We start from the raw sequence: 24,798 nt of genomic DNA on the forward strand, positions 1-24,798 counted from the left end.
CTGGAGTGACACCAGCTACTCGACAAGTGCTTTTACTCGAGACATTTAAGCTATTGCAAATCTAAGTGTGCGGAGTGGAGGCAGGTGGTAGACAAAATAGACCTATGACATTCGAACATTATTATTTATTCCAGCTAAATGTTTCCTTGGTCACCTTCCGTCTCTCACAAACAGCATACTGCTATTTTAGTAAAGTGTAATTGAATTCTTTTTCATAAATTATAGATCTACTTTTACTAAGCTTTTGGTGTATTTAACTTGTCGTTAACCTCAGTTAATGTCTTGTTAATAGCAAAGTAGCATTTAACAAAAATGTTTCATAAAACAGAGGTTAACAATGAGTTACAGTAGAGTACTGCAAGTAAGGACTATTTGTGAAAATGAGATGCAAATTATATACTAATGATCAATTATAATAAAATAAGCTATTCCATAAAAGCTGCAATTATATCATCTTAGTCCGTGAACATTTGTTGCTCCAGAAAAAGGTGTTAAAGTAATTTTATTTTGATTTGGGATATGAAATACCAAGAGAGGATCATAAACCATACAGCCAGGGAAATTATTAATTTAAACTGCCTTAACACCTTATATTTATTCTGCTAACATCTTTGTTTTAACTTTCAAGAACATCTTATGTGTAAGCAAAATATTATAGAACATAATTAACAAAAACATCACATTTACCCTTAAACTTAAGCACAAATATTTTTTTTCTGTACTGTTACTGGTCTGGGGAAAGCAGTGCTATAAAGTCCAGAGGCTACACTAGCATTGACCTTGTTACCGTTTGGTCGCTAAGTTAACTGTTATACTTTTAGAACTATGGTGTTCTGGACCGTAACACCATACTGGCTGTGATAGCCTCCATGGCTCAATCAAACATTGAGACGCTTCAGCATTCTGTGATTATATTATCACTAACAAGACAAATCCATTTTTTTTTCAGGCAGAATGTTATGTTTTTTATGGAGTTTTTGTAGAAGTCGGCTGAAAGTCATGAAAATGGAATTTAAGACTAAACATGTCATCTACTGCAAAGACTCCAGCCATAGCTCAGGAAGAAGCCGATGTGGCCACCTAAGCACTACCATATAACAGGATGATATAAGTGGCAGCCTGTCCAAAAGCATTGTAAGACGCATCGTGACTGTCGTAGCTTTTGTCACACAAAGAATGCTTATTCCTAGAAGATGTTTGTGACCTCTTGGGACTGAATGGGTTAAAGTGGCAGGCCATCTTTAATTCACTTTCATTTCTCACATGAGTGGTTTGTACACAGCTGACATTTAACATTCGGTTTTTTAATTGCTAAAAGGAAATGAACCTTTAAATAAGCTTTTAAAGAGAGGGGATGGTGAAACTACATATAAATTCATTGTGAAGCAGTGGATCTGATCCTATTGGTATCATAGCAATAATGAAGTAGGGGGACCTGGAGCAACTAAAATATAACATGGTAACAATGGAATGATTTTGCCTGCAGATCCAAATGTTTTGTTCACATTTACATGCAACACAACAAACCATTTTGCAGTACCTGTATTATTCAGTGCCGTAGATGTACAACGGTGTGAGTACTTTTATTGGGAGATTTTTTTCCCACTGCCAGAAACCATCTTTTTGAAGACAAGTTGCACTCATGATGACATCGTATTATACATTTAATTATTCCCCAACCAATAAACATGTTATTTACTAAATGCGTCCAAAAACTCAAAATAGATTTTCTTCTGCGGCGCAGATGCAGGAACAAAATGTCCCCCTCCATGTGTTAGTATAACTGGTTTTTTAAAATGCAAGGCAAGCTCTTGGCTCATGTGGCCTGGGATGACACGGTCAGTTTCACCAAAAACATGAAGCGATGGAACTGAAATCGGATGTTGGTAATATTTCTCATGTTCAACTGAACGACTTTTAAAGCCAGCAACAAGCACAGCAAAATCAAACTGAAAGCGGGTATCGCCTGCCTGCATTAGTGCGCACAACATGGCCACCATGGCAGCTCCTTGGCTGAAACCCAAAACTCCATGGAATGGCCCTAGCTCAAAAAAAGCTTTGCCCACAGTTTCAATTGACTCTTCCAGCCCTGAGCATGTCCTGGCTTCATCCATGGCATTAAAGCTGTTGTTTTGAGGATCTGAAAACCACCAGCCTCTAGGGTCATCTCTTGAGCAGTCTAGCTCTCCATCCCTGTGCACATCTAAGAGGAAGAAAGAGGCATACAGATTAAAATTTGACTACTGTATGGATTCAGTCTTGCAATTTAATGACACTGCACCAATTCTAGACATCTTTAGGAGATCACATATATGTGGTGGACAAGATAAACTTCAGGTATCGAATACAATCGCACCATTGCCTTGCACTGATCAAATTTTGCAAAGTTTCCAGCTACATAGGTAAAATTATAGTCTCTTCCATTCTGAATATGTCTAAATTACAAATATTTTACAATACACAAATCTGGAATTGTAAAGAAAAAAAAAAGGAACCCACAAAACTGTATTCGTGCTTGATGAAAAGAAGTAAAAGTGGTAATGGTAACTTCCCGCTAGAAAGCATGGTCCTGTATTCACAATTGCAGCGGTGTGGCTGTTATATACCATACAAGGCGAGGGGGAGGGAGTAATGTATAAGAGTGTGTGTGTTTATACTATAGTGTCAGAGTCAGTGTGCATGTGTGTATATGTATAGTGCTGGAGTCAATGTGTGTGAGTATACTGTAGCTTCTGAGTCAGTGTTTATATGTATAGTGCTGGTGTCAGTCTGTGAGTGTGTGTCTACTGTAGTATCAGTGTGTGTGTGTGTGTAAATATACAGTCAGTATGTGTGAAAATGTATGGTTCCAGAGTCCGTATGTCTACTGCATTGTAGTGGCAGATTCAGTGTGTATCTGTCCATATTGTTAGTGTGTGTACAGTAAGGTGTTAGTGATTGTGAGCATATGTTTGTAACTAACTTACCTGGGGAAAGGAGAAACTGACCTAGAGCAGGTCAAACCCTGAGAGCTTCCAAGTATTCTCAAGGCATTTATTTACTGTAAGAAGGTATCCCGAAGCTCCATCCTTTGTTCTTCCCTCACATGTTCTCCCCTGACGGATCCTAATGATTTTTTGTTGTTGTTAACTAAATGGATCTAATTTATATTTGGAAGAAAAGGAAGGTTGCCATAAAGTGTGCTCTTTATTTCCTGCAGTTTATTTACATTGTGTTGATTCATTTGAAGTTGTTTTTAGATGGCAAATAATGGATACATTTGGAAAAAAAATACCACAAAAAAAAGAAAAGAACTGTAATTTAAGCAGGCTGAGCAAAAGTAATGGGTCTTATAGAATGCACTACTTAAAAGTAACATTTGTTTCCTATGGCTTTACACAAAAACATCATTTCTAATCTGAATTTCTAAGTAAGGCTTATTATGATAGTAACAAATTGTGTCACCCGAGTCCCACTGGAAAAAACGTTCCATAAACAAGAACCTTTATATTGTGCTTGATTGATTCTATCAATAGGAAAGGAAATCTTTTAAAATGTGAATATTTTGTCTTCCCAGGAGCAGCAATCATATAATAACTATAGAAAGGTCAAAGTTTGCACTCATCAAGCCCATTCTTCTGCTATCCTCCCTGGTTGCAGTGGCCAGACAGAAACTGGTGTGACATGGTCAATGCAATCATGATATGTTCTCATATGTTAAAAAAAAGTGTGGTGGCTTGCTGTAATTTACCGCAAGTGCCCAGTATTTATCAGCAATCACACATAGCTATGTTATATATATTTTACACAGATTAGGCCAGTGAGGTGAGCTATGTCACCATCACAGCTTTTAGCATAAATACATTAACTATACTAACTATATTGTACGAATGTTGTTTCTCGCATCAATTGTATTTCTGAGATATGTGGGAAGATGTGAAGAATTAATCTCATCAATTTCCTGACGTTCTCCCCTCTTCAAAAATAAACAGCAACTTAACAACAGGGCACAGATAGTTTACTGGTGAAGAATAATCAGTCAGATCCACCAAGTTTGGCTCCTAATACTTCTACAGCGATTTTTTAGTCTATTAAAATAATACTTATGGCCTACAACCAACGATCCAGCTGTCATCTCCACTTAGTCACAAGACGAGGAAAGTAATAAGTCCCCATCTGATCTCCATCATGAACACCTGTGGTTCCCATCCAGCTGGCATCTGGGTTTAGATACTAGGCATTAGTAAGACAAGAAGATACTAGGCTCTAGTAGCACTAGAATTGCCACCAGAAAAAAAAGAACATTAAAAGCCATCATGGAGGTCTTACATACCTTCCAGCAATTATGTGTAATTAACATTCAACGTGCACCTGTATAATAACCTGTCAATCAAACATTAACCCTCGTCCTTTAGGAAATCTGATCAATAAATTCAGGTGCAGTTCCACTTACTCATCATTAACGACACCAACGAAATGCATCATTCCTAGCACTTCCTAATGCCCAAACATTTCCCAGAAACAGTTCGTGTAAAATGTTGTCTCCCTTATAGTTTTTGCCAAAAACACTTAACTGTCATGTGACACAAAACCAGGCACTGATAGCTTGTTGCTATAGAAACTGAAAAGGCTTCTGAAGAATTATTTGAGAAAAAATAAAATAAAATTAGGGCATTTCACACTTCGCCCCAGGCAGCACAATGTCTTGGGCCGGCCCTGGCTGCTTTACTTTGATGTGCATTACAACAAAAGGACTTGGGCGCTTTGAAACTTTTTAATTTAGAAGCAACATTACAAACCGCAAAATGTAGTATAAAATGCCAATCACGAACAATGCCTTGGCATGTAGTCGGTGATTGGCATGCAGTCTCAATTAACCCACAGATATCACTATGATGGGCACGCTTATGCATTCTCTTACGCAACGGGTGGGGCATCTTTAGAAGCACATCTGCATAGATTCCGTCCATTAGCTATTACACATATCTAACATTATCGAGTGATTCCCTTGACAGAGTCACATATCTTCAGAAATCAATGGCATATAAACTCTGACTTTGCTACCAGCCATGAAGATCAGTATCCAATACCAAGGACAATGGGCTTTCCTATAGTGTATGTGATTAATAATTCTCACACATACCATAGGAGTTTATATCAGCCAGGTGATCTTATACAGATATAATGTATTACCCCGAGGTTATCAAACCACCTGCACAGTCATACGCAACCCCCCATACAAAATAAACAATGGAATGGTCTAAGCTGCTTCCGGCTGCATCAGAACTAAATCGCAGCAACATACACTTAAAATCCATTCTAACCCACTAAACCAACGCTCTGAGGGAGACGGCAGAGCACGTGTTTAAATTAGAAGCACGGTCACGTGACCCCCCTCCCCTCACTCACCTGGCTCCGGTACCACTAGGGGTGCGTTTATACTTATAATGTCTACCCGACCTTTCAAGATTTTCCGCAACGCCCCGGTCTTCTCTCGGAAGCTTCGTTCGTTCTGCCGGTACCCATGCAGCGCCAACAATCGAAGGACCGGTCTTGAACTTGACACAGACGAGGAAGCCGCCATATTACTACACCCGGAAAGCTCTGCGACCGGATGTTACTTACTTGTTATAAAAAGTAAAACTAAGAAAAGAGCAAAAAAAACACCCCAGTGTTGTCTGTTTGACGTAAGATGGTTGTATAAAAGCTATACGTACCGCTTGCAAGGGATGCAATGTAGGGGTGTGGTTAAGTGTGGTCAGGGGCGGGGCTTAGGACTGCAAAGTGGTTTTAAGAACTTTTGCTGGCTACCTGTGTTTATATTATTTACATTTACACTTCCCATACCTCCCAAGCGTCCCTGTTTAGAAGGGACAGTCTCTCTTCAGAATCCCCTGTCCCTCTTTCTACCCCGGTTGATCCTGTTTTGTCAGAGCTTAGAATGTTTGGTGGTTATCAGGGCTGTAACTTCTTTGGGGCAAGGGGAGGGGGCTTAAGCCACCCAACACAACTACTTGTGCCTCGTGTCCGCTCCCACACCCGGACGTGACGTCGGTGTGGGGTAGGACCACCATCCTTGCCCCAGGCACCAAGAGCCATAGTTATGCATAGGTTGTTATTCATGTCATCGCCCTGTTCTACTGCCATATAAACCCAATAACGCGTAGAGAAACTTTGTGGAAATACGTTACTCTTGTACATAAATACATAACAAAGCGTTACAAGCGTCCAAATCACAACCTTTTGGGTGGGAAGGTACCTGCCTTGTAAGTGGGCACAGCCGGTCTGGGAATGGCCATGTCCCTCAAAGGATCTCCGCAACCGACTCATGCTCCACACTGCGCACAAGAGAGGTGCCTACCCAGCACAGTCCGAGAAAAGTGGGCCTGCTGGGAGGTATGTAACTAGAGCCACATAACATTTTAATTATTTGAAGGCAGACTCTTGCATTCTACACACTGCAGGCCGGTCTGACAAATACCCTTTCAATACACCAAATACTGACCAGCAGTGCGCAGCGAGCATAGGTGTCAGGTTTAAACTGGCCGAGGTGCCAACATTCAGAGCTTCCAAGAAAATGGGACAACAGGGGTGGAAATCTGGTCAGGGATTATCTCTCTTATAATGGGACACTTGGGAGGTATGGCTTTGAAATAATTGCTATCAAATTGGTGGTAGAGCATGATGGCAGATGGGACAAAACAGAAGTGGTGTTTAGCCACTCGCTCCCCCCGCCCACTTTCCTTATGACCCAGTATATATATATAGTTACTTCAGGTTTTTTAACTTCAATGCTGAATCGAACCCATATACAGAGCCCACTAGCACCCAATACATACCCGCTCTGTACTCCCAGGGCAGATCGGATTCAGCAGTGTGGGAGACTTAGTCCCAATCCTGGGTCCTTACTGTAATAAATGAGTCGTGAATATGGCAAGTGCTTTCATACTTCTCTAATCACTGCAGGTACTGAACCTGGGCGGCTAACTTACAGACCCTACATAGTTATAAAACTGTCAGAATGGCCTTATATAGCATTAAACGGGAGAACTGGCCTTATTCGGTATGGGCCATGGGTTTTACGAGTGACGATTGTTTGTCATCTGTTTAGGTGTTTTCTGCAAGATAAATTTTGCATACTTTTCTGATTTTGCAAAAATACTAAACTTGGGTGAAGATACTTGATGTCAATTTGTCGCATGAATACTGAATTACATCTCACCCTGTTTTGCTGCCATATACTGCTCTTTAAGAGGCTTCTAGGTATATATATATATATTTTTTTTATGATATATTTCTAAAGCACCAATTACATTTTATTGGCACAATCTATCTAAATGGTTGGTAGAAATACATGTTTGCCTTTAAATCCTAATATCCTTTATTATTTAAAGCAGATCTCCCAGCTGTCTGTAATGTATTGCAGGTCCGTGTGGAGCCATACAGAAACTCTGAACAGTCTCTTTAATTATAAAAGTCTTTACTGGGTTAATTGCAAACTGCCTGCCCAGTTCACTCACAAACACTTTTTTCACCCAGAGGAAATTAAGTTTAAAAAAATTAGATCAAAAAGATGTTAAGTACTTTTTCCCCCCGATGAAGCTTAAGGTGTTACATTTAATGTGCAATATTGAAAAGTGTTTTTTCTTAAAATTACAGGTCAGAAATCAAGAATCCATTAGAAATGAGTTTGACAGAAGCTCCAACGGATGGGGAATTTGAACATAAAATACAAGGGCGGCTCAGATCCTAGGGAGCTGCTGGGTTCTGGCAGGTGTCCTTTCAAACGGAGACACGGTGCCAAAGAAGGTGGCAAGGACTCCCAAGAATACCGAATTCCCCAAGTTATTTCCAATACTTAGTCAATTAGCTAAAATATGGCCCTACTGTGTCTGCCAGTCATCTATGGCAATGACATCCATATTTTTGGTTCCATAACTCAAATACCGAACCTACTTTATAGGGCCGGTAGTGATTTTGATTGTTGATGTTCTTTCGGTTACTGCTGCTGCCACACCAAAAGTATTTAATGAAAGTCCTTGGAGGAAAACACTGCACTGCTCAAGGAAGACTTTATATTATATTAGCAGTTGGGGTGGCATGGAATTGGATAAGCATATTAGGTGACAAGTTTAACAGATCTGCTTTAAGAAACCCAAATACTTCTAGATTCTAGAACTCTAACCTTACCAACTACCAACCTAAAGTCACAGAATGTAATCTTAAAACAATCTAATCTGAAAAAAAGATGTAATACATGTACTGTGAAATGCGCATGCATGCCGAGTTATGAGTCCCTGCCATCTAGCCCTATCTCCCTGGTGCATCATCCTTAAATTATACGCGGTTTTAAAAACCTTCCTAGAAAAGATTCATGGTTTGGTATGTTTTGCACTTCAGGTTTAATCTTGAGATTATTACTTTTTTTGCAAGTTCTCTTATGGTGCCTATTTTTATCATGATTGATTATGTTTAAAAATGACAAACTACTATGCTAGGCTTATAAATGTGTTGACTGTCTTTCCATGGCTGTATTTGACACATACAGTGGCAGTTTTCCAAAAATGAAACAGAAGTATTCAGAAAAAAAAAAACCACACCAGATAAAGTGCTGCATCGTGTAAAATAAAGTAAAAGAAACCTATCTGCCATTCTTTGCCCCCCACCTCTTTGCTTAAAAGCTGCACTAAAAGTTTTATTGAGATACTAGAGCTGCTTAGCAACAGAATACAGTCATAGTTCCATCAGCATATTTCTTCAAAGACTCCTCACCCAGTGGATTATACATTGTACAGGGCCAGTTCAGCTCTTGCTTGCTGGAGAAACCATCTGCCACTATTGCTCTTCATAATGAATAGAGAAGTGAGAGTCGAAACCGCAATTCTAAATAAACCACAACAAAAATGGCTAATTTTCCATTGATTTCACAATAAGTGAATACCTTGAAAATGTCTGGGGAGCTGGTCAGAGGTGTGCTGTACTACGACTGTAGTGAATAAATGTGTTTTATAAACCACTTATTAGGTAATTGTTCATAAAAAATGGTGTGTGCGCAAATTTCTATTTTTATTAATGTTTCATAGGTTCAAACAGTGTGTATATATAACTGCTTTACACACAAATACAACTACAGAAACAGAATGACAGCACATAAAACCTATTGACCCATCTAATCTGCATACTTTTCCTGTAGTAAATACCCAAACCTTAATCAGTTCTTGATCTCGTCTTAGATTCGGGATAAACATGTCCCTATTGCATGGATGTTTAAATCCCCTTCTACCACCTCTCAGTAAAGTAAAACTTACATCTCAGCCTCTGACTTTCATTAAGTTGTTAAAACAGGAATTTACCTAAAACAATCTATAAAATAAAATAAGCTCCAATTAGGCAATCCTTAAAGTTGCATTATGGCACCTTTAAACCCTTTACAGCCTGAGAGATTTATCTCCAACTCTTCTGGTACTCAGAGGGTTAATGTTAAACCTGGTCTAATTTAGATTTCCACCATAACATACTAATCACAGTAAAATGAGAAGTCCTGGGTTTACCGGAACAAAATGTGCCGCACTGGAGGAAAAAAAAAGCATCCAGCTGATTTATACCTTGAGAATCTATAAATAACTTCAGGGTTTTAACTTTCTTTAAAATTGTTCACTTTTAAAATTGAATGGTATATTTTGTCTGCAGCTAGTCATGCGCAGCCTAATCCATCATAATCATTAAGTCAGAGAGGGATACTGTTTTTAAATACGCTAGATCTTTAAAACAAGCCACAAGCCTCTCTAGCTGCTTTAGGAAACACGCAGGTAGCTGCCTGATTTCTACGCCTTTCTGCTTTAATAGTACATCTTTCCAAAGAGTTTTTCAGGTTGCCGTCGGCCATTTCTGTAACGTGTAGCAAGGCCGGATTGCCATACTACCGGAGTTCTGAATCATCTTTTTGTTACATCTGATGTGGAACCCCCGATAACATGTTGGCAACGCTTTACCTGTTAGATGGTCATATACATTAAATAGCCAGTATCCTAGCAGCGGCTTACCGACAGAGGTCACGGGCACCCCTTGAGACCGTATTATTCCTAGTCAGGGAAGCGTGTGCGTGTGTGTGACAGTGTTAATGGGTTCCCATGTCTTGCATTTGCTTGTTAAACATCAGTGCAGTTTTGTGTCCCTTTATACAGAGAGCGCCATTCAAAGACCCAGTCTTAACCCCAACTTAAAGCAAGAACAAAAACATGTTTGCAATTTTAGTTAGTTTAGTTACAAACACAAAGTCTTACAGTTCAGCTGATTGGGTCATTGGCCTTTTTGTCCATTATGATACAGAAGGTTTTTAACGTTGGCTTCAATCACTATTGCACCCCTTGCATTCAGCTACTCCCAGAAGGTAGCTGTGAGCACGGTGATGGCAGGCCATCTTCAAAAGAACATTAAAGTCTGTGACTCCATCATAGAGATATTACAGAGCCGCTCGCCGAGGGTCTCCACGCAGGAGGTGATTGGTTCTCGCAGGAGGGGTTGCTGCGTTTGGTGCCAGTAGTTGGGGCATCATAGGCAGGGAGTACTCATCGCCCAGGCAACGGCAGGAGGGGGAGGCAGACGGCTCACGCAAACCCTCATTAAGCAGAGCTTTTAATTAGCAGCAGCAGCAGCTCTGCATGGCTCAGGAAACCCCGAGACAAGAACAGAGAGGGCACTCGGGTGCGTCCCGACCTCCCTCTGGTCCATGAGTTCCAGAGCTCAAAGATGGGATGAGGTAATGGAGCAAGACTGTGTTTTTATGTCAAGACATAAAAAGGGGTTAATAGAGGGATTATGCTCGGACTGCCTCTGGGGTTGCAAAGCTGTTAATGGAGTGAAGCTTCTTGCTTCTGTCAAGGCGATGCACTGTTTTGTTTCATTTTCTTCTTTCACACCTGCTTGGCAGAAGTGTCAAATTATCTCCAATTCTGTGGCCATCAACAGAGCGGCTGGGCTTCGAGGTGCGTCTGCGGGGAATACGCTCCACCACCACGTGGCTTAGCTCTCTCCTTCTTTACACTGACAATGCTTTGCTTTTGTACACTCATCCGCTGATCTGGGTTTTCTCTGCTGTGGATTCTAAAATGAAACAAAACAAAAAGGTAATTCTCTAAATAAGCCAACAGAGAAAATTCCTAAAACACACTATATATCACACACACATTATATATGTGATGCAACACTGTCCGACTTACTATTTCCGGTAAAGTGCTATTTAGATATGGTGTTATTCCAAAAGTGACTTGCAGTGCGTGAACATGACTGCTAATGGTGTGAACTTTCCACAGATCTGCTCTCTCCAGGCTATATATCTGCACTTTGTACAATAATGAACAGCTAACGAAACAAGATAAACTGTCTGCCAAGAAGAAGAATACAAATCTGCCTCTCTGCAGAGACTTAATTACCATTCCAAAATGAATTTCGCTTGTTAAATACCAAGTTAGGTAAGGAAAACGTAAGGTTAACGCCAAAGATAAAATGTTCAAACTGTGGAACGAGCCAACAACATAAACCAACAACTGTACGTATATCAAAGTCATTTAGGATCATATGAAAAGACACAAGTTGGGAACATTGGTTTCTTTTTTGTCCCTTTTGCACAGGCGACAAAAACTTAGATATGCTGGCTACAAAAGTCATGCCCCTGGCCATGTCTCTGCCGGTTGACCCCCGCCAGCACAGTTGTACCTAAAAACAACAGGCTAATGAACGCCCCACCTCAACTAATGTAACAAATTTGCTTCCAAAATAAGCTGCCAATTAAGCACATTAAATTAAGTAAATGTAAAAGGGACACTCCAATGTCATCAAAGAATAACGAACATTTCAATACTTTCATATGCCTTCTTCAACCTGCAAGAAAAATCTTTAGGAGAAGCTGCAGCTCCTGGGTGTGTTTGGTTGAATGAATATCCTGCAAGCCAAATAGCTGGGGAGAAGGTGGGAGAGCCTAAAGCATATGGAGAGATTGTGCAATGGGGACCACACAGAAAATGAAAGGGACCACTTAGCTATCATATGCATTGTGACCTAATTCAGCATAACATCTCTATCATCTACAAAGGAGAGCAGGTTCTATTTATTGTGTAGAGCCGATTTTACTGCTTGCTTAGAACCACAGACTAAGAGGTCTATGAAGAAAACAGCTTCAAACTGAAGCACCTGGATTGATAGATATCCAGTTGGTATGCAACAAGTATCTATCTCTCCACAAGGTGGCACAATGGGTACAGAGAATAACAAAGGAATATTTGGGTTTAAAAAGTTTTTTTTTTATGTTGATATAACAATGAAGAAAAAAGGCAAATAAACAGTATAAGAGTATGTAAAAAAAGAGTATGTTATGGTGAATTGTGTTGGTAAAAGGTCCCAAGTTAGATACTCTCTGTGCTACACAAGAGATTGTGCTTTGGCCGTAGATGGTGTCGTCAGGAGACAACTTACCTTTGAAATCACACGAGCAGGGCGGTGTGATTCATGGTTCACTGTCCATGGACCGAGGGACTGATTAGCATAAAAATCCATGGGATATGTGTCCTGCCACTCAGCTTCCTTCAGAGCCACCGAGGCCTAGGAAAGGAACATAGACCATGATTAGCCCTAGCAAAGACAAATATTCATAAAATACAAATAAAGAAATTAAGAGCCCTATGCTTTTTTTATAATTTCAGTCTTATCTTTGATTCTCAAAGTGGTATATGATAATACTAGAAGGGAGTCAACAATGCATCGAATAAGCATCGGGATATCCAGGACATTGAACAAGGTCATCTACAAAGTATGCTTTGAGGTCCTACAGCCAAATACTTGGCCCATTTATTCTGACAATTTCTTCTATGATTCTAAACTGTTTTGTAAAATGAGGCTCCAAATAAAACAAATGTCTCTGTGTGAGCTAACTCATTTAGACACTTCCCCTGTGCAATCCTTTATCCTGAAAGTGCATTTCTCCTATAAAGGATGACTCACCCCTGCCGAGAGTGTCTTTTCTTGATTGCCTTATTCAGCCACACAGATAGATTGCAAAAGCACTGACCACCTAATGTTGTTGCCTGATATCGGTCTGTTCTGGAAGTCGCTATCTCAGACCAGGTCACCAGATTCTACTCAACTACCAATGTTTGAAACACCAAGGCCTCTGGAGTCCCTCGGGCCAGTATGGGCAACTCTGGGTACACATTCCTAACTCAATAACTGCAGGCACATGGTGGTTATGTATAAAACATAACTCTTGTGGGGGGGGGGGATCACTCATAAAAAAAAAAACTAGTCAGCAGAACATTCAGTTGGGTTGTATAAGACCAGTTTGAAAACTTTGCACTAGAATCACTTTCTATACATAATCCTGTACAGGCCCTTATATTATAAAATATATATTGCTTTATTATACAAAAAAATATAAAAACACATACAGCATTTCATAAGTTGGACAACAAAGGTCTCTTGACCCCTTGAAAAAGGAGAACCGAAACGGCGTAGGGGAAGTGGAGGTTATATTCATCTAATGGGTAAGCACGACAGCACTTTATGGACATTTTTTTCACCGATAACGATTATTAGATTGTTCATGTACGTTTGTAATTTTACTCACTGCACCCCCTCCCTTACCCTACTTACCTTGTTGCCGGAGTAAGCAGCAACTGCGACCGGGCCCCCCACTCTAGGGGGCCGGGCAGCCCCCACCAGGGCTGGCCTTAGGGCTGCGCGGCCGCACAGGGCTTAAATTAAAACATCGTTTTTTTGTTGTTTTGTCTTTTTTAAACTTTATTTAACATCCTCTATGTTAAATAAAGTTAAGCAAACTTTATTTAACATGAAGGATGTTAAATAAAGTAAACAACAAACCCCCCCCCCCGATGTTTTAATTTAAGCCCTGTGCGGCCCCGCACCCCTAAGGCCGGCCCTGGTTGGGGCTGCTCGGCCCCCTAGAGTGGCGGACCCGGTCGCACTTGCTGCGGGCTTAAGGGGCAGGTGCCCCTTATGCCCTGCGTTAATGTGGCCGTAGAGGCTGCATAGGCCCAGTCAGTCCGGTCCTGACTGAGCCTATTTTAAGGTAGGGGCCTGGAGCTGCAGCTCCATCAGCCCCTACGTCAATCCGGCCCTGGGCCGCCCGGCCCACCGGGAAAATGCCTGGTGTGCCCGATGGCCAGTCCAGGCCTGATCCTGTACATATACATGTCTAATCCAATATAGGAGACCTAAAACACCAAACAAACATTCACTCTGAAACACTGATGAATGTGTGATCACAGGCCACACAAGGACATTCGTCAAGCTTTCTTCAAATTTAAAGCATTATTGCGTCTATCCAGTGGCAAAAGATCTTAACGGTTAAATTTGAGTCTAAGCAGCTACAGTTTTCCTACTGGTGTCCAACCAAAACACCAAACCTTCCTCACCTAGCCTTCACTGGCTGATGATAAATGGATGCAGGTTTACCAATGGTGGGTTAGAGTCTCACCTCATAAGGCGTAAGTAGAGGTTTGGTAAAAGCTGTCCCCCAATCGATAGAAAGCCTTGGACAGGCCACCTGTACCCACCTGAAAAAAAAAAGTATACATTTTGGTATATTGACAGCAACTGGATAAACCTAGAACATGGAGTAAGGGGAAAAGGCATGACTTGAAGGCAATTATTTTGCTATGGTTGAGTTTACGCCACTGGTCTACAACAGCAGCAACAAAGTATTGGGAACCATGTTCCCAAATTTCTATTTATGCAGAAAAAACTGGCCTGGGGAGAAATAGTATTGAATTCCAAAACTACATGCTGCTTTCTGAAAAATCCAATGCATAATGCAACATAAACAAATTATTCTAAAAGTTTAACAGCTCTTAAAAGAACATTTGCTGTGTATCCTCAAAGAGTTAAATGCAAATATAGAGCTATGTACAAAGTAAAGCTGTTTTAGTCTCTTAAAACCGCCATGAAATAAATGTTGATAGTTTAATGTAGCTTCCAAATCAGTCCAGTGAAGAACAATGTTACACCACATTTGTGGTTTATGATACCATTTTAATGGACTGAATGCATTTTCTCCTAACAAGCATTTGGGATCTAACCTCCTCTCTTCATCAGGTCAGAAATAATAGGTATCTCATTAGTGCAAAGCAAGTTATAAATGTAAACAGTTCAGAAGATAGTTTTCCTTTTCTTTTATCAAGAGTTTAAGAACATTTTCACATTGTCTTCATATCACTAACTTGTTTGGTTCTAAAAGCATTTCAACGGAGAATGCAATCAATTCAAAATAACCTAAAAGGAGAGATGATTTTTAAATAAGTTGATATATGAAGCACCAAAATGTGCAGTGCTTTAGAAAATAAACATAAAACATAAAGATAGCAAATACGTTGATACTTTGAACATCTGGAGCATGAGTTCTAGGGAGCACATGTCTAAATGAAACCGTAAATCACTAAAACTGCAGCTTTCGGCTTTGTAGATGTATTTGGATTCCCAGTTAGCAGTTTGCTCCAGAATCACACCAATTTCACTTTGATTATTTTGGCATGTGTTCCAGAGTGGTATGTTTGGGGCAAAAAAAAGAAAAAAGCAGGTATAGTTCTAACAAGAATCTTTACTTTTTCTGAAGAGATGTCCCAGCAGATTATATAGATCATGGGATATAAAGCGTGTGTAGACTGCTTGAATTTCCCAACCTTTTTTAATGTCTACAAATATATATTTTTTTACTTTGTATCCCATCCCTTCAATACATTTATTGCATGGGGAAGATAGATGGTTGTGGGAGCTTGATGGTTGCAGCCGCCCTTTTAGACCTGTGGGACCCGAGTTTGTGCCATTGTATGTGTGCAAATCTCATGTATGGAAATGCCTCTGTAGATGCCAGAAGAGGTGATATTGACCTCAGCGCATATGGCGCTACACCGTGGCTGCGCAGGTTGCAACCAGTGGCATGGAGACAGTTACAGTGCAGAAAGCCGTAGAGATACCACAGGCAGATGTGACAGGGGATAAGCAAGGTCAAGCGAGGACGCAAAAGCTAAGCCTTGAAGAAGCAAAAAAAAAATAAAAAATAAAAAAAATAAGAACATCATGCTCAATATGGACCTGACACAGGAAGAATTAAGAATTTGAGTTTAGTGATAAGCTCACAACTAGGGGCTTATCTAAAAACAAAACAGACGTGGCTTATCAGAGCTTTGTAGTTTCGAAATTATGTGATACTCACAACAGATGTGTTTAGAGATCATAAGAAATATTTAATTATATCTTTTAGCACTACACAGTCTTATGTCAGACATCCCACAGTTGTGCACATAGAACGCTGGAGAGCAGACAGCTACTATACACTCAATACAAATGATCACTTATGGTTTGCATAATTACGAATAACTTGGGATAACTATCTGTAACCTGAGTTGCCCAAGGTATCCATACCCGGGATCTTAAATTAAGTGCTTATTTTTGTAATGAAAAGGCACATAGAACAAGCAAAAAATGGACATTACTAGTTTAAGGTATAGATCGGGCTTAAGTGCTTTAAATACATCAATTAAAAACTGCTAGGGATCATTATATGTTGCACATAAAAAATATTGTAACTTGTTTTCTTATACAGTATGCTTTTACATGCCATGATGGCAAAAACACGGCTGATTCTGCTTAGCGCTGAAGTTAAAAATCTAGCATCCACTGCTGGAATTCCATGTGGTGTGACCTATGACTCCCATGATACGGTCAGGAAATGGCAAGGCATGATGGGACTTGTAGTCTACCGCATCTGGACTCCCACTGATTGCTGACCGTGGAACGGTAGTAGCAAGATAGCAAGATACCCAGATCCCCCCCATCTCATTTCATACCATCGTGAGGGCTGCGCACTGTGTGTGTGTTGTGTTTTGTGTTTACTGCTCTGCTCTTTGTACTCACGCTTCCACCTCTGGGAACAGCTTGAGTTTATTAGGGAAGATTTCCGACAGCAGCAGCCGAATATAACGACAGCCGAGAGCCTGTAGACGTGACTCCAGGTGCTGAAAGAGAGAGAGAGTCGGAATTAGACACAAAAAAGGACAGTATTTGGGGGAGGTAGTCATCCAACACTCACCCCAGAGTGAATAACTATGGTAATTAATTAAGTCTGGAACCGGTATATAACAAAAGCAGACGTTTACAGGGGAAAAAAATGAAGTCGTCCTCACAAAAGGAAAAAAAAAAATCTTTGAAAGGTGCAGGGACATTTATATAAAGCATAATGATATTTATGTCATGCATCATGATCCACCTCCTTAACGTAATAAAGTATTGCAGGCCTGCAGCTCGCACAATGGAAGTTCTAGAAAGAGAAATTGTGTCATACAAATTTATAGATCTAGCACGCAATTCATCCTCTCTCAAGCCCTGATGTGCTCCACTACAGTAGGAGATTTATTCTGCAAACTAGCGACGAGCCCTGAACATTCCACCGAGTCTCAACACGCTAAACCATAGAACAGTGGACATTAGGAAAGTGCGTTTCCTCCCCTGTACTGCGTTTAGAGAGAATTCCAGGTCTCGCTACTGAGTGTGTGGAACATAAAGGACCAATACAGAAAACAGAGGCAGCCTTTCGCCCCAACATCCTAGGCTCTGGCTTATCTCAAGGAAAGATCTATGATGTAGGTGAGCTTTGTGCCACCAGAGGGGACGGCCACCCGCGGCCAAGCAGCCTCTTACAAGCCTCTTTGGTAGCAAAATTGATAAAAGACAAGACACAATAATAACTTTAATGATTTAACAACCTTTGTACAGAGGTCCTGCTCTTCACAAAATAATTCACGTCGGCAGGGGACAAAGGCAGAGATATTTTAGGCTGAGTGGCTTAAAATGACAAATTTGTAAAAAGGCGGAAAACCGCAATAATTAAACGACCATATGAAAAAATATAGAAGGCTTAAAAGCAGGCAGATTAGGTAATCAAATATATCCTATCTGCAATCACAATGTGTGTAAAGAGCAAACACAGCCCGTCACACGCCATGCTCTAATTCACACACGCAAACATTACAGGGTCCTGGTGCTGCTGGAGCAAATGAATATTAAATATGGATGTAGAGTGCGGGAATGATTCTTAAAAGCTGCGCTTACTTCTAGTAGGAGAGAGGTGTGAATGAAATGCAAGCCCCACAAGAGCTTTTTTTTCTTCATAATAAAAAAAAAAAAAAAAAATGATTTTTATTATTCAAATCTAATTGCCTGTAATGAAAGGCTGTCCCATCTCTTGTCTCCTACCAACATATTGTTTCCCTAACTACTGTACCAATGAATTATGCCTTTTGTTTGTATGCTAAGCATTACACCAAGATCCCGCCATTGAGTGCTGGTTCTACGGCAGAGAGCCTACAGGAACCGACAGGTTGACCCATGCAACCTTAGCATCAAATTACCACCCTCAATATCTCTTATGCGTAAGCTTCTTTGTCTTTTATTTTTTTCTTAATTCAATACACATCATCAAGTCGTTTGACCAGAGAAAGGCGTCATTCAATTTTAAAAGATTTGGACATCCACCTAGGAAGCGGATGGCAAATGGTTTTCCACATGATGACAGCCGGAGCACAAAGACCTCTCTTATTCTAGACATCGCTCCTCTCCGCCTCAGCTCCACGCCTGATTCCCAGGTTGAAAGTTAATTAAACCCCTCTGTTCTCCACATGGGATGGGAGTGGAAGGATAAATAACCAACAATAGCCATTCCAAGTTCTCTTAATGAGAAGTGCAAATAATAATTGCTGTTCTGTAAATGCAGCCGATAGATTAATGAGGCCTGTCCTTGTTACACGGGATAGACAGAGGGATAGTCATTAGCAGGAACACCACAGGGTGCTGCTGGGAGCCAAAGCGAAAGACCCTACAAAACACAGATCTAATCATATTTTCGAACACAGTCATAGCACCCCCCACTGAGACACATAACTGGAACCAACACTCATATCATATACAGACAAAATAAAGCTCCCCTCATACCAATTAATATACAGAAGCAACTTAACACAATGCAGCACATACATACATACATAATACACAAATGTCTTTGGAGCATATGTGGGTAAACAAACCCAAATACAATGTATTAAGGCTAGGAAATAGTTAACGAATGTATGTATGTATGTATTCAGTTAGCCAATAAAGGTATCATTCAAACTCCACTTGTCTCCTGTAATTCTACGGCTAACACGGTACCAACTCTCATCTTTTATCATCATGGAAGATACCCCAATGTACCGCACCATACGAAATGTAAAAGACCTCTTGAAGAAACTTGCACACCTGGACAGCGACATCTTCTTCCTTACTACATGCAAAAAGGAAAATCTTATCCCTAAAGGACTTGTACTGAAGAATCCCACTCTGGACACATACAACAGCAGATATGCACAACAACTGTGCACAAGAACATCACAAAGGCTACGCAACAACCTCATTAGGATTTGTTACAATAGGAAATCAAAATTACAAGCAGAGATATTTACCCTCAAGGAACAGCTCGGACCAGACTATGAGGACATAAAACAGACCCTGCAGCAGTACTACGGGAAACTACAAACACTCCTCATCAACACTAAAAATAAAAAACTACAGAGACTGAGAAACAAAGCAGGTTTCACACCAGAATCCATCAGCCAAGTAAAGCAGAACTGCATTGTGAACCTCTCAACACACAGACCGAGCAGAGAAGAACTATCTGTCCTCTCCAAAGGCCTGTCATTCTGTCCCACTAAACCTGTGGACAAGGTTACACTATGCAGCGACATGGAGGAATACTTCAGAAAACTCAGACTCAAGGAATTCTTCCATGATAGAGAAGACACCAACACCACAGAGCAACATCACAATATCCGGGTTCCCACAAAAAGATCCACTTGGAGCCCAAAACCAGGCAGAAACCCTACACTGGACAGGTACATAGAGAGCTTCAGAAACAGAGCCACTGTGGAAATACTGGAGAAACGGGGTGACCCAACACCCAACCTGACACACAAAGAACATAAAGCCATTCAATCCCTGAAGGACAACCAGGATATTATTATTAAACCGGCGGACAAGGGGGGTGCTGTTGTCATTATGAACACCACTGACTATATACATGAGGCAAATAGACAACTGTCAGATGAAAGACACTATGTGAAGCTACAGGATGATCCCACCAAGGAATTTACTAAACAACTCAATAGGATAATACAAAAACTGCCATACACCATTAAAGACCAGCTAAAACCACTAATACCTGAAGATCCAAAATTGGGCTCCTTCTACATGCTACCGAAAATACACAAAGAAGGCAACCCAGGGAGACCCATCATCTCAGGAATTGGTACACTGACAGAGAATATATCTGGCTGGATAGAAAACACCCTGCAACCCCTGGTACAACGAACACCCAGCTTCCTTCAGGACACCACAGACCTCTTAAACAAACTGGCTGACCTGGGCCCACTCCCACAGAACACTCTCCTGGCCACCATGGATGTTGAATCCCTATATACCAACATCCCACACAGAGATGGCATAGCAGCATGCCAGGAATACCTGAACCGACACAACATGGACACCGAATCAGTTACGCAGCTCATTCAATTTATACTTAACCACAACTATTTCAGGTTTGGACAGGACCTCTACATCCAGAAAACTGGGACTGCGATGGGTACTCGAATGGCGCCACAGTACGCCAACCTCTTTATGGCAAAATTAGAAGAGGATTTCATATCCACCTGCCAAACAAAACCCCTGGTGTACCTTCGCTATATAGATGATATTCTAATCATCTGGACCGCCAGCAAAGAGGAACTTCTCACCTTCCACGAGAACTACAACGCATTTCACCCCACCATCAACCTCACAATCAGCCACTCACCCACAGAAATAAACTTCCTGGACACCACCATCAGCATTAAGAACAATACCATCCACACATGCCTGTATCGCAAACCGACAGACAGACCGACTTACCTTAAAAACAACAGCTTCCACCCTAAACATACAAAAAACTCTATCATATACAGCCAGGCCATAAGATACAACCGCATCTGTTCTGATACAGCAGATCGCGACAAACAGCTCCAGAAACTAAGGGGAGACTTCATGAACCAGGGCTACAATGCCAGGATAATTGACAACCAGATACAGAAGGCCACCAACATTCCCAGAAAAAAATTACTAAAGTACAAAGAACATCATACTGGAACCCGTGTGCCCCTGGTTGTCACTTACCACCCCCAGGTAGAAGCTCTACGCAAAATATCTAAAGAACTTCAAGCAACACTACACACGGATGACAGACTCAGGGAAATTTTTCCACAGCCTCCCCTACTCTCCTTCAGACAGCCCCCCAATCTTAAACAACTATTAACCAGGAGTGCCCTGAACAAGTCCACAAAAAATGGCACTTTCCCCTGCCTACAAGGAAGGTGTAAAACATGCGCACACATCCACACTGTGGACATGGTGCCTATACCAAATTCTAATACACTCCATAAGATCAATGGTGCCTTCTCCTGCAAATCTTCTAATGTGGTTTACCTTATTATGTGTGCAAAGTGTCCAACAGCCCTCTACGTGGGTGAAACAGGCCAGCCATTGCATAAAAGGTTTAATTCACACAGATTTAACATCAACAACAAGAGAGCAGACACCAGTGGGAGAACATTTTTGCCAAAATGGACATAGCATCAGTGACATCAGACTGGCTGTATTAATGGGACTGTTCAAAACTCAGAGGGAGAGAAAAATATGGGAGGTTAAATTAATACTTAAATTTAACTCTTTGAACACTGGCCTCAACCGGGATAGGGAATTTGTATCCCATTATCACTTTGTAGATAACAAACCAGACATGCACACAACCTGACCCCATTAGAGTTGTGAATACCTCCTGACACCTCCTTTTATGACTCCAATCCACCTCTGATTTTAACACTATTGACTGATCAAAGAACCTTGTCCTGGACATTTTGATGTTATCTGCTTCCCAATTGTAACCATACTGTTTGACTGATACTTAAAGAGAGGTTTTTCACATTATTGTATAACATGCCTGATGAAGGGACCCGAGAGGTCTTGAAAGCTTGCAATCTATATTTACTCAGTTAGCCAATAAAGGTATCATTCAAACTCCACTTGTCTCCTGTATGTATGTATGTATCAGTCATACAGCTCCCTAAAGAAAGCGATCCTCACTTTTTACGCCCCCAATGACCTCTGACTGGACGAGAGTCGTCATTCCAGTTTGCCAAGAGGTTGCTGAATACTGTTGTAAGGGCAAAACACCTAAATCCGGCACCCACTACATTCACCATAACCACGCAAACGGCAGATGAATCGCTCGCTGGTCTTCATAACACAGTTTGTGCAGTCAAACAATACAACAGAATCAGAGGATCTAACATACATGCTATCACTTCCACGCACGAAAGTAACCATCAGTGGACTCATTATGATGGGTGCATGCTTCCGGTTTAATGAACTGCTAAGGGATCTGGAAACGGGGAGAACGGACAACCCCACTGCTTCTTAGTTGTAAAGAAAAATGTAAATCAAGTAAACAAAAAATCCTTGCCGAGACTAAAAATTCTTTTCTGTAGAGCAAAGAATCAGAATTTTCCATCACGAGACCACATAAGAGGAAATATACTGGTGTTTTGGTCTTCAGAACTTCTCTCACCAATGGGTTAACCTCTTTTCTGCCAGTGCACATCAGTGCTCCTTATAATGAAAAATATATTCTTTATTTCCATCACAATCACTTCCTCTGGCATTTTCTAATTAATAAGAGGATGCATTCATAACTGGAAATTCTGCACAGGATTTTGGCATGTAAAAGATTAATAACACAATAAGTGTTTCACGGTTACCTCCAGGATCTTGGGAGATCCTTGACGTCCCAGTGTCCCAAGAATGAGTCCCCAGGTCTTAGCCCCAGCAGCTGATGTGATGACTTCTTGGCGATTTTTCATCATGGTGCCATGGTCATAGTATTCACGAGAGAAAACTTTGCTATACGGATCATACCTATAGAACAACAAGGAGATAGAACAACTGCTTGTAACAGAAGCAAACAAGGGCCACTCTGATATTACACCCTTCAAGCCTACAATTTGTGGATTGTATTGCCCTTCAGCCAGTGGCGGACAACGACGAAGACTGCAGCTTAACAGTTGGGAGAGTTATAGGCTTACGAAAATATGCTGAATGCCATTATTTTTAGCCGTGACTTGGTTAAAAACAGGATAACATGCCTAGTACAAAACATCCAACACATTTAGTGATTTTCAACTTTTTGATATCCATAGCACACGGTATAACGCACCCCCCACACCTTGAGATACTGACATTCAGTTCTCACTTCGTAAGACTGAGGTCCCTGAGGAATGCCATCATACGCTGGAACCCTCTATCGGTGTGATTGAGGAGCCACACAAGACAGCAGTGTATATCCATCTGGCTTCACATTGAAAGATTATTTGTATTTTGTAACAGGCAACACATTTTGTAACAGGCAACAAATCAAGCCTTAGTTTAGAAAACTAAGGCTTGGTTTCCAGTCTATCTCCATACCTCGCTAAGAGTAACGGGTAATAAAAGTTTCTAATATCATACACCATTATGCTGGAATGAGAATTAAGAGAAAGGGGGTGGGTGGCCAGATCTGTTCATAAAACCAAGTGTGAATTTTGGGATGAGAGACAATGTGTGGCACACACAATCTTTGGGATAGACATTACCTGAGAAAGATAATGTTTGGAACACACTGTGGCGAACAATCCTACTGGGAACATACTTTCTGGAAAAGATAGTTTTTTATGCTGAGAGTGTGCCTATTCTGAGGAGCAAGAGGATCCTGGGAGGGAGAGAGAGAGGACTCGATCACGACCCATGGAGAGGTTCTACAAAGAGACCCCAGACATACACCATCCCCACAGAGAACACTTGAGTATTGTTCATTGATATAGTTTGTGTTATATGGTTGTGTTGTAGTTATTGTATTTGTGTGCTTAATATTTGTTACAGTGGGCTAATTTTATGATCAATTTACTTCCTTCTATACACTGCATGTGTTTTATTTTGTCACACATTCCCTAAAGAACAAACCTTGTAAGAGAGTCAAAATTTCTTACAATATGAGGTTGCAGAAATTAAAATGGACTGAAAGTCTTGGGTAATGCACACTAGCAGTCTCTATGGATCCTTAACTAAACACAGATCCTAAAGAATTGTTTGGACGTAACCTTCGTATACATTTTTGTCCTTTTACCTGTATGCCTTAACGTCAGGGTTGGAGATCATAACAGACTCCAGGTGGAACCGACCATCCCCCAGATACCTGCATGGAGAAGAAGGTGAAGAAAAAAAAAAATCGAGGTTAAATTGCCAATTTTAGCAAATAAGGTCACTCAACAGAAATCCATGCACATATTCCCAGCCATGTGGATCAATTCACACCAGTGTACAAAATAAGGAATCCATCGATCCAATAATTACCAGAGGACTTGGAGATGCAACTGTACCAAGCCAAAACACGGCACATTTACCTGACCAAAATAATTACATAAATCAAAAATAAATACGCAAAAGAAGGTCAGTAAACAATAGATGGGGAAGGTTGGCATTTACAATAAAAGCAGCAGTGTACACTTTTGGAAAAGACCAATGAGCAGTGCAGTGGTGTATCCACAGCGCAACCACCATAGTAACCAACACTACCATTCCTGCTGACTGCGCCCACTCAAGCGTGCAGACCCAGAATTTCATCATCAAATATGGCCCCATGGACTTTTTTTTGGAAAGAAG

General features: G+C 40.8%; 2 protein-coding genes across 2 annotated transcripts in view; both read right to left on the reverse strand.

The window, feature by feature from the left end:
* Window positions 1-1,691: 1,691 nt before the first annotated feature.
* LOC149286131 (esterase OVCA2-like) lies at window positions 1,692-5,563 on the reverse strand. The gene is given in 2 exon segments (XM_089494351.1): window positions 1,692-2,185; window positions 5,371-5,563. Coding segments are annotated over 2 exon segments (687 nt in total).
* Window positions 5,564-11,001: 5,438 nt separating this feature from the next.
* Window positions 11,002-24,798, reverse strand: part of DPH1 (diphthamide biosynthesis 1) — a 79,944-nt gene continuing 66,147 nt past the window's right edge. Inside the window, exons 7-12 of the mRNA XM_089494441.1 lie at window positions 24,263-24,331; window positions 22,863-23,019; window positions 16,903-17,003; window positions 14,468-14,546; window positions 12,451-12,576; window positions 11,002-11,082 (exon numbers count right to left, since the gene is read on the reverse strand). Coding sequence (XP_089350567.1) covers window positions 11,002-11,082; window positions 12,451-12,576; window positions 14,468-14,546; window positions 16,903-17,003; window positions 22,863-23,019; window positions 24,263-24,331 — 613 coding nt within the window. The remainder of the gene's footprint in view (window positions 11,083-12,450; window positions 12,577-14,467; window positions 14,547-16,902; window positions 17,004-22,862; window positions 23,020-24,262; window positions 24,332-24,798) is intronic.

This window comes from Sceloporus occidentalis, unplaced genomic scaffold (assembly GCF_023333645.1).
Source record: "Sceloporus occidentalis isolate IW3139 unplaced genomic scaffold, rSceOcc1.0.p SCAF_72, whole genome shotgun sequence".
In the NCBI taxonomy this organism is placed as follows: domain Eukaryota; kingdom Metazoa; phylum Chordata; class Lepidosauria; order Squamata; family Phrynosomatidae; genus Sceloporus; species Sceloporus occidentalis.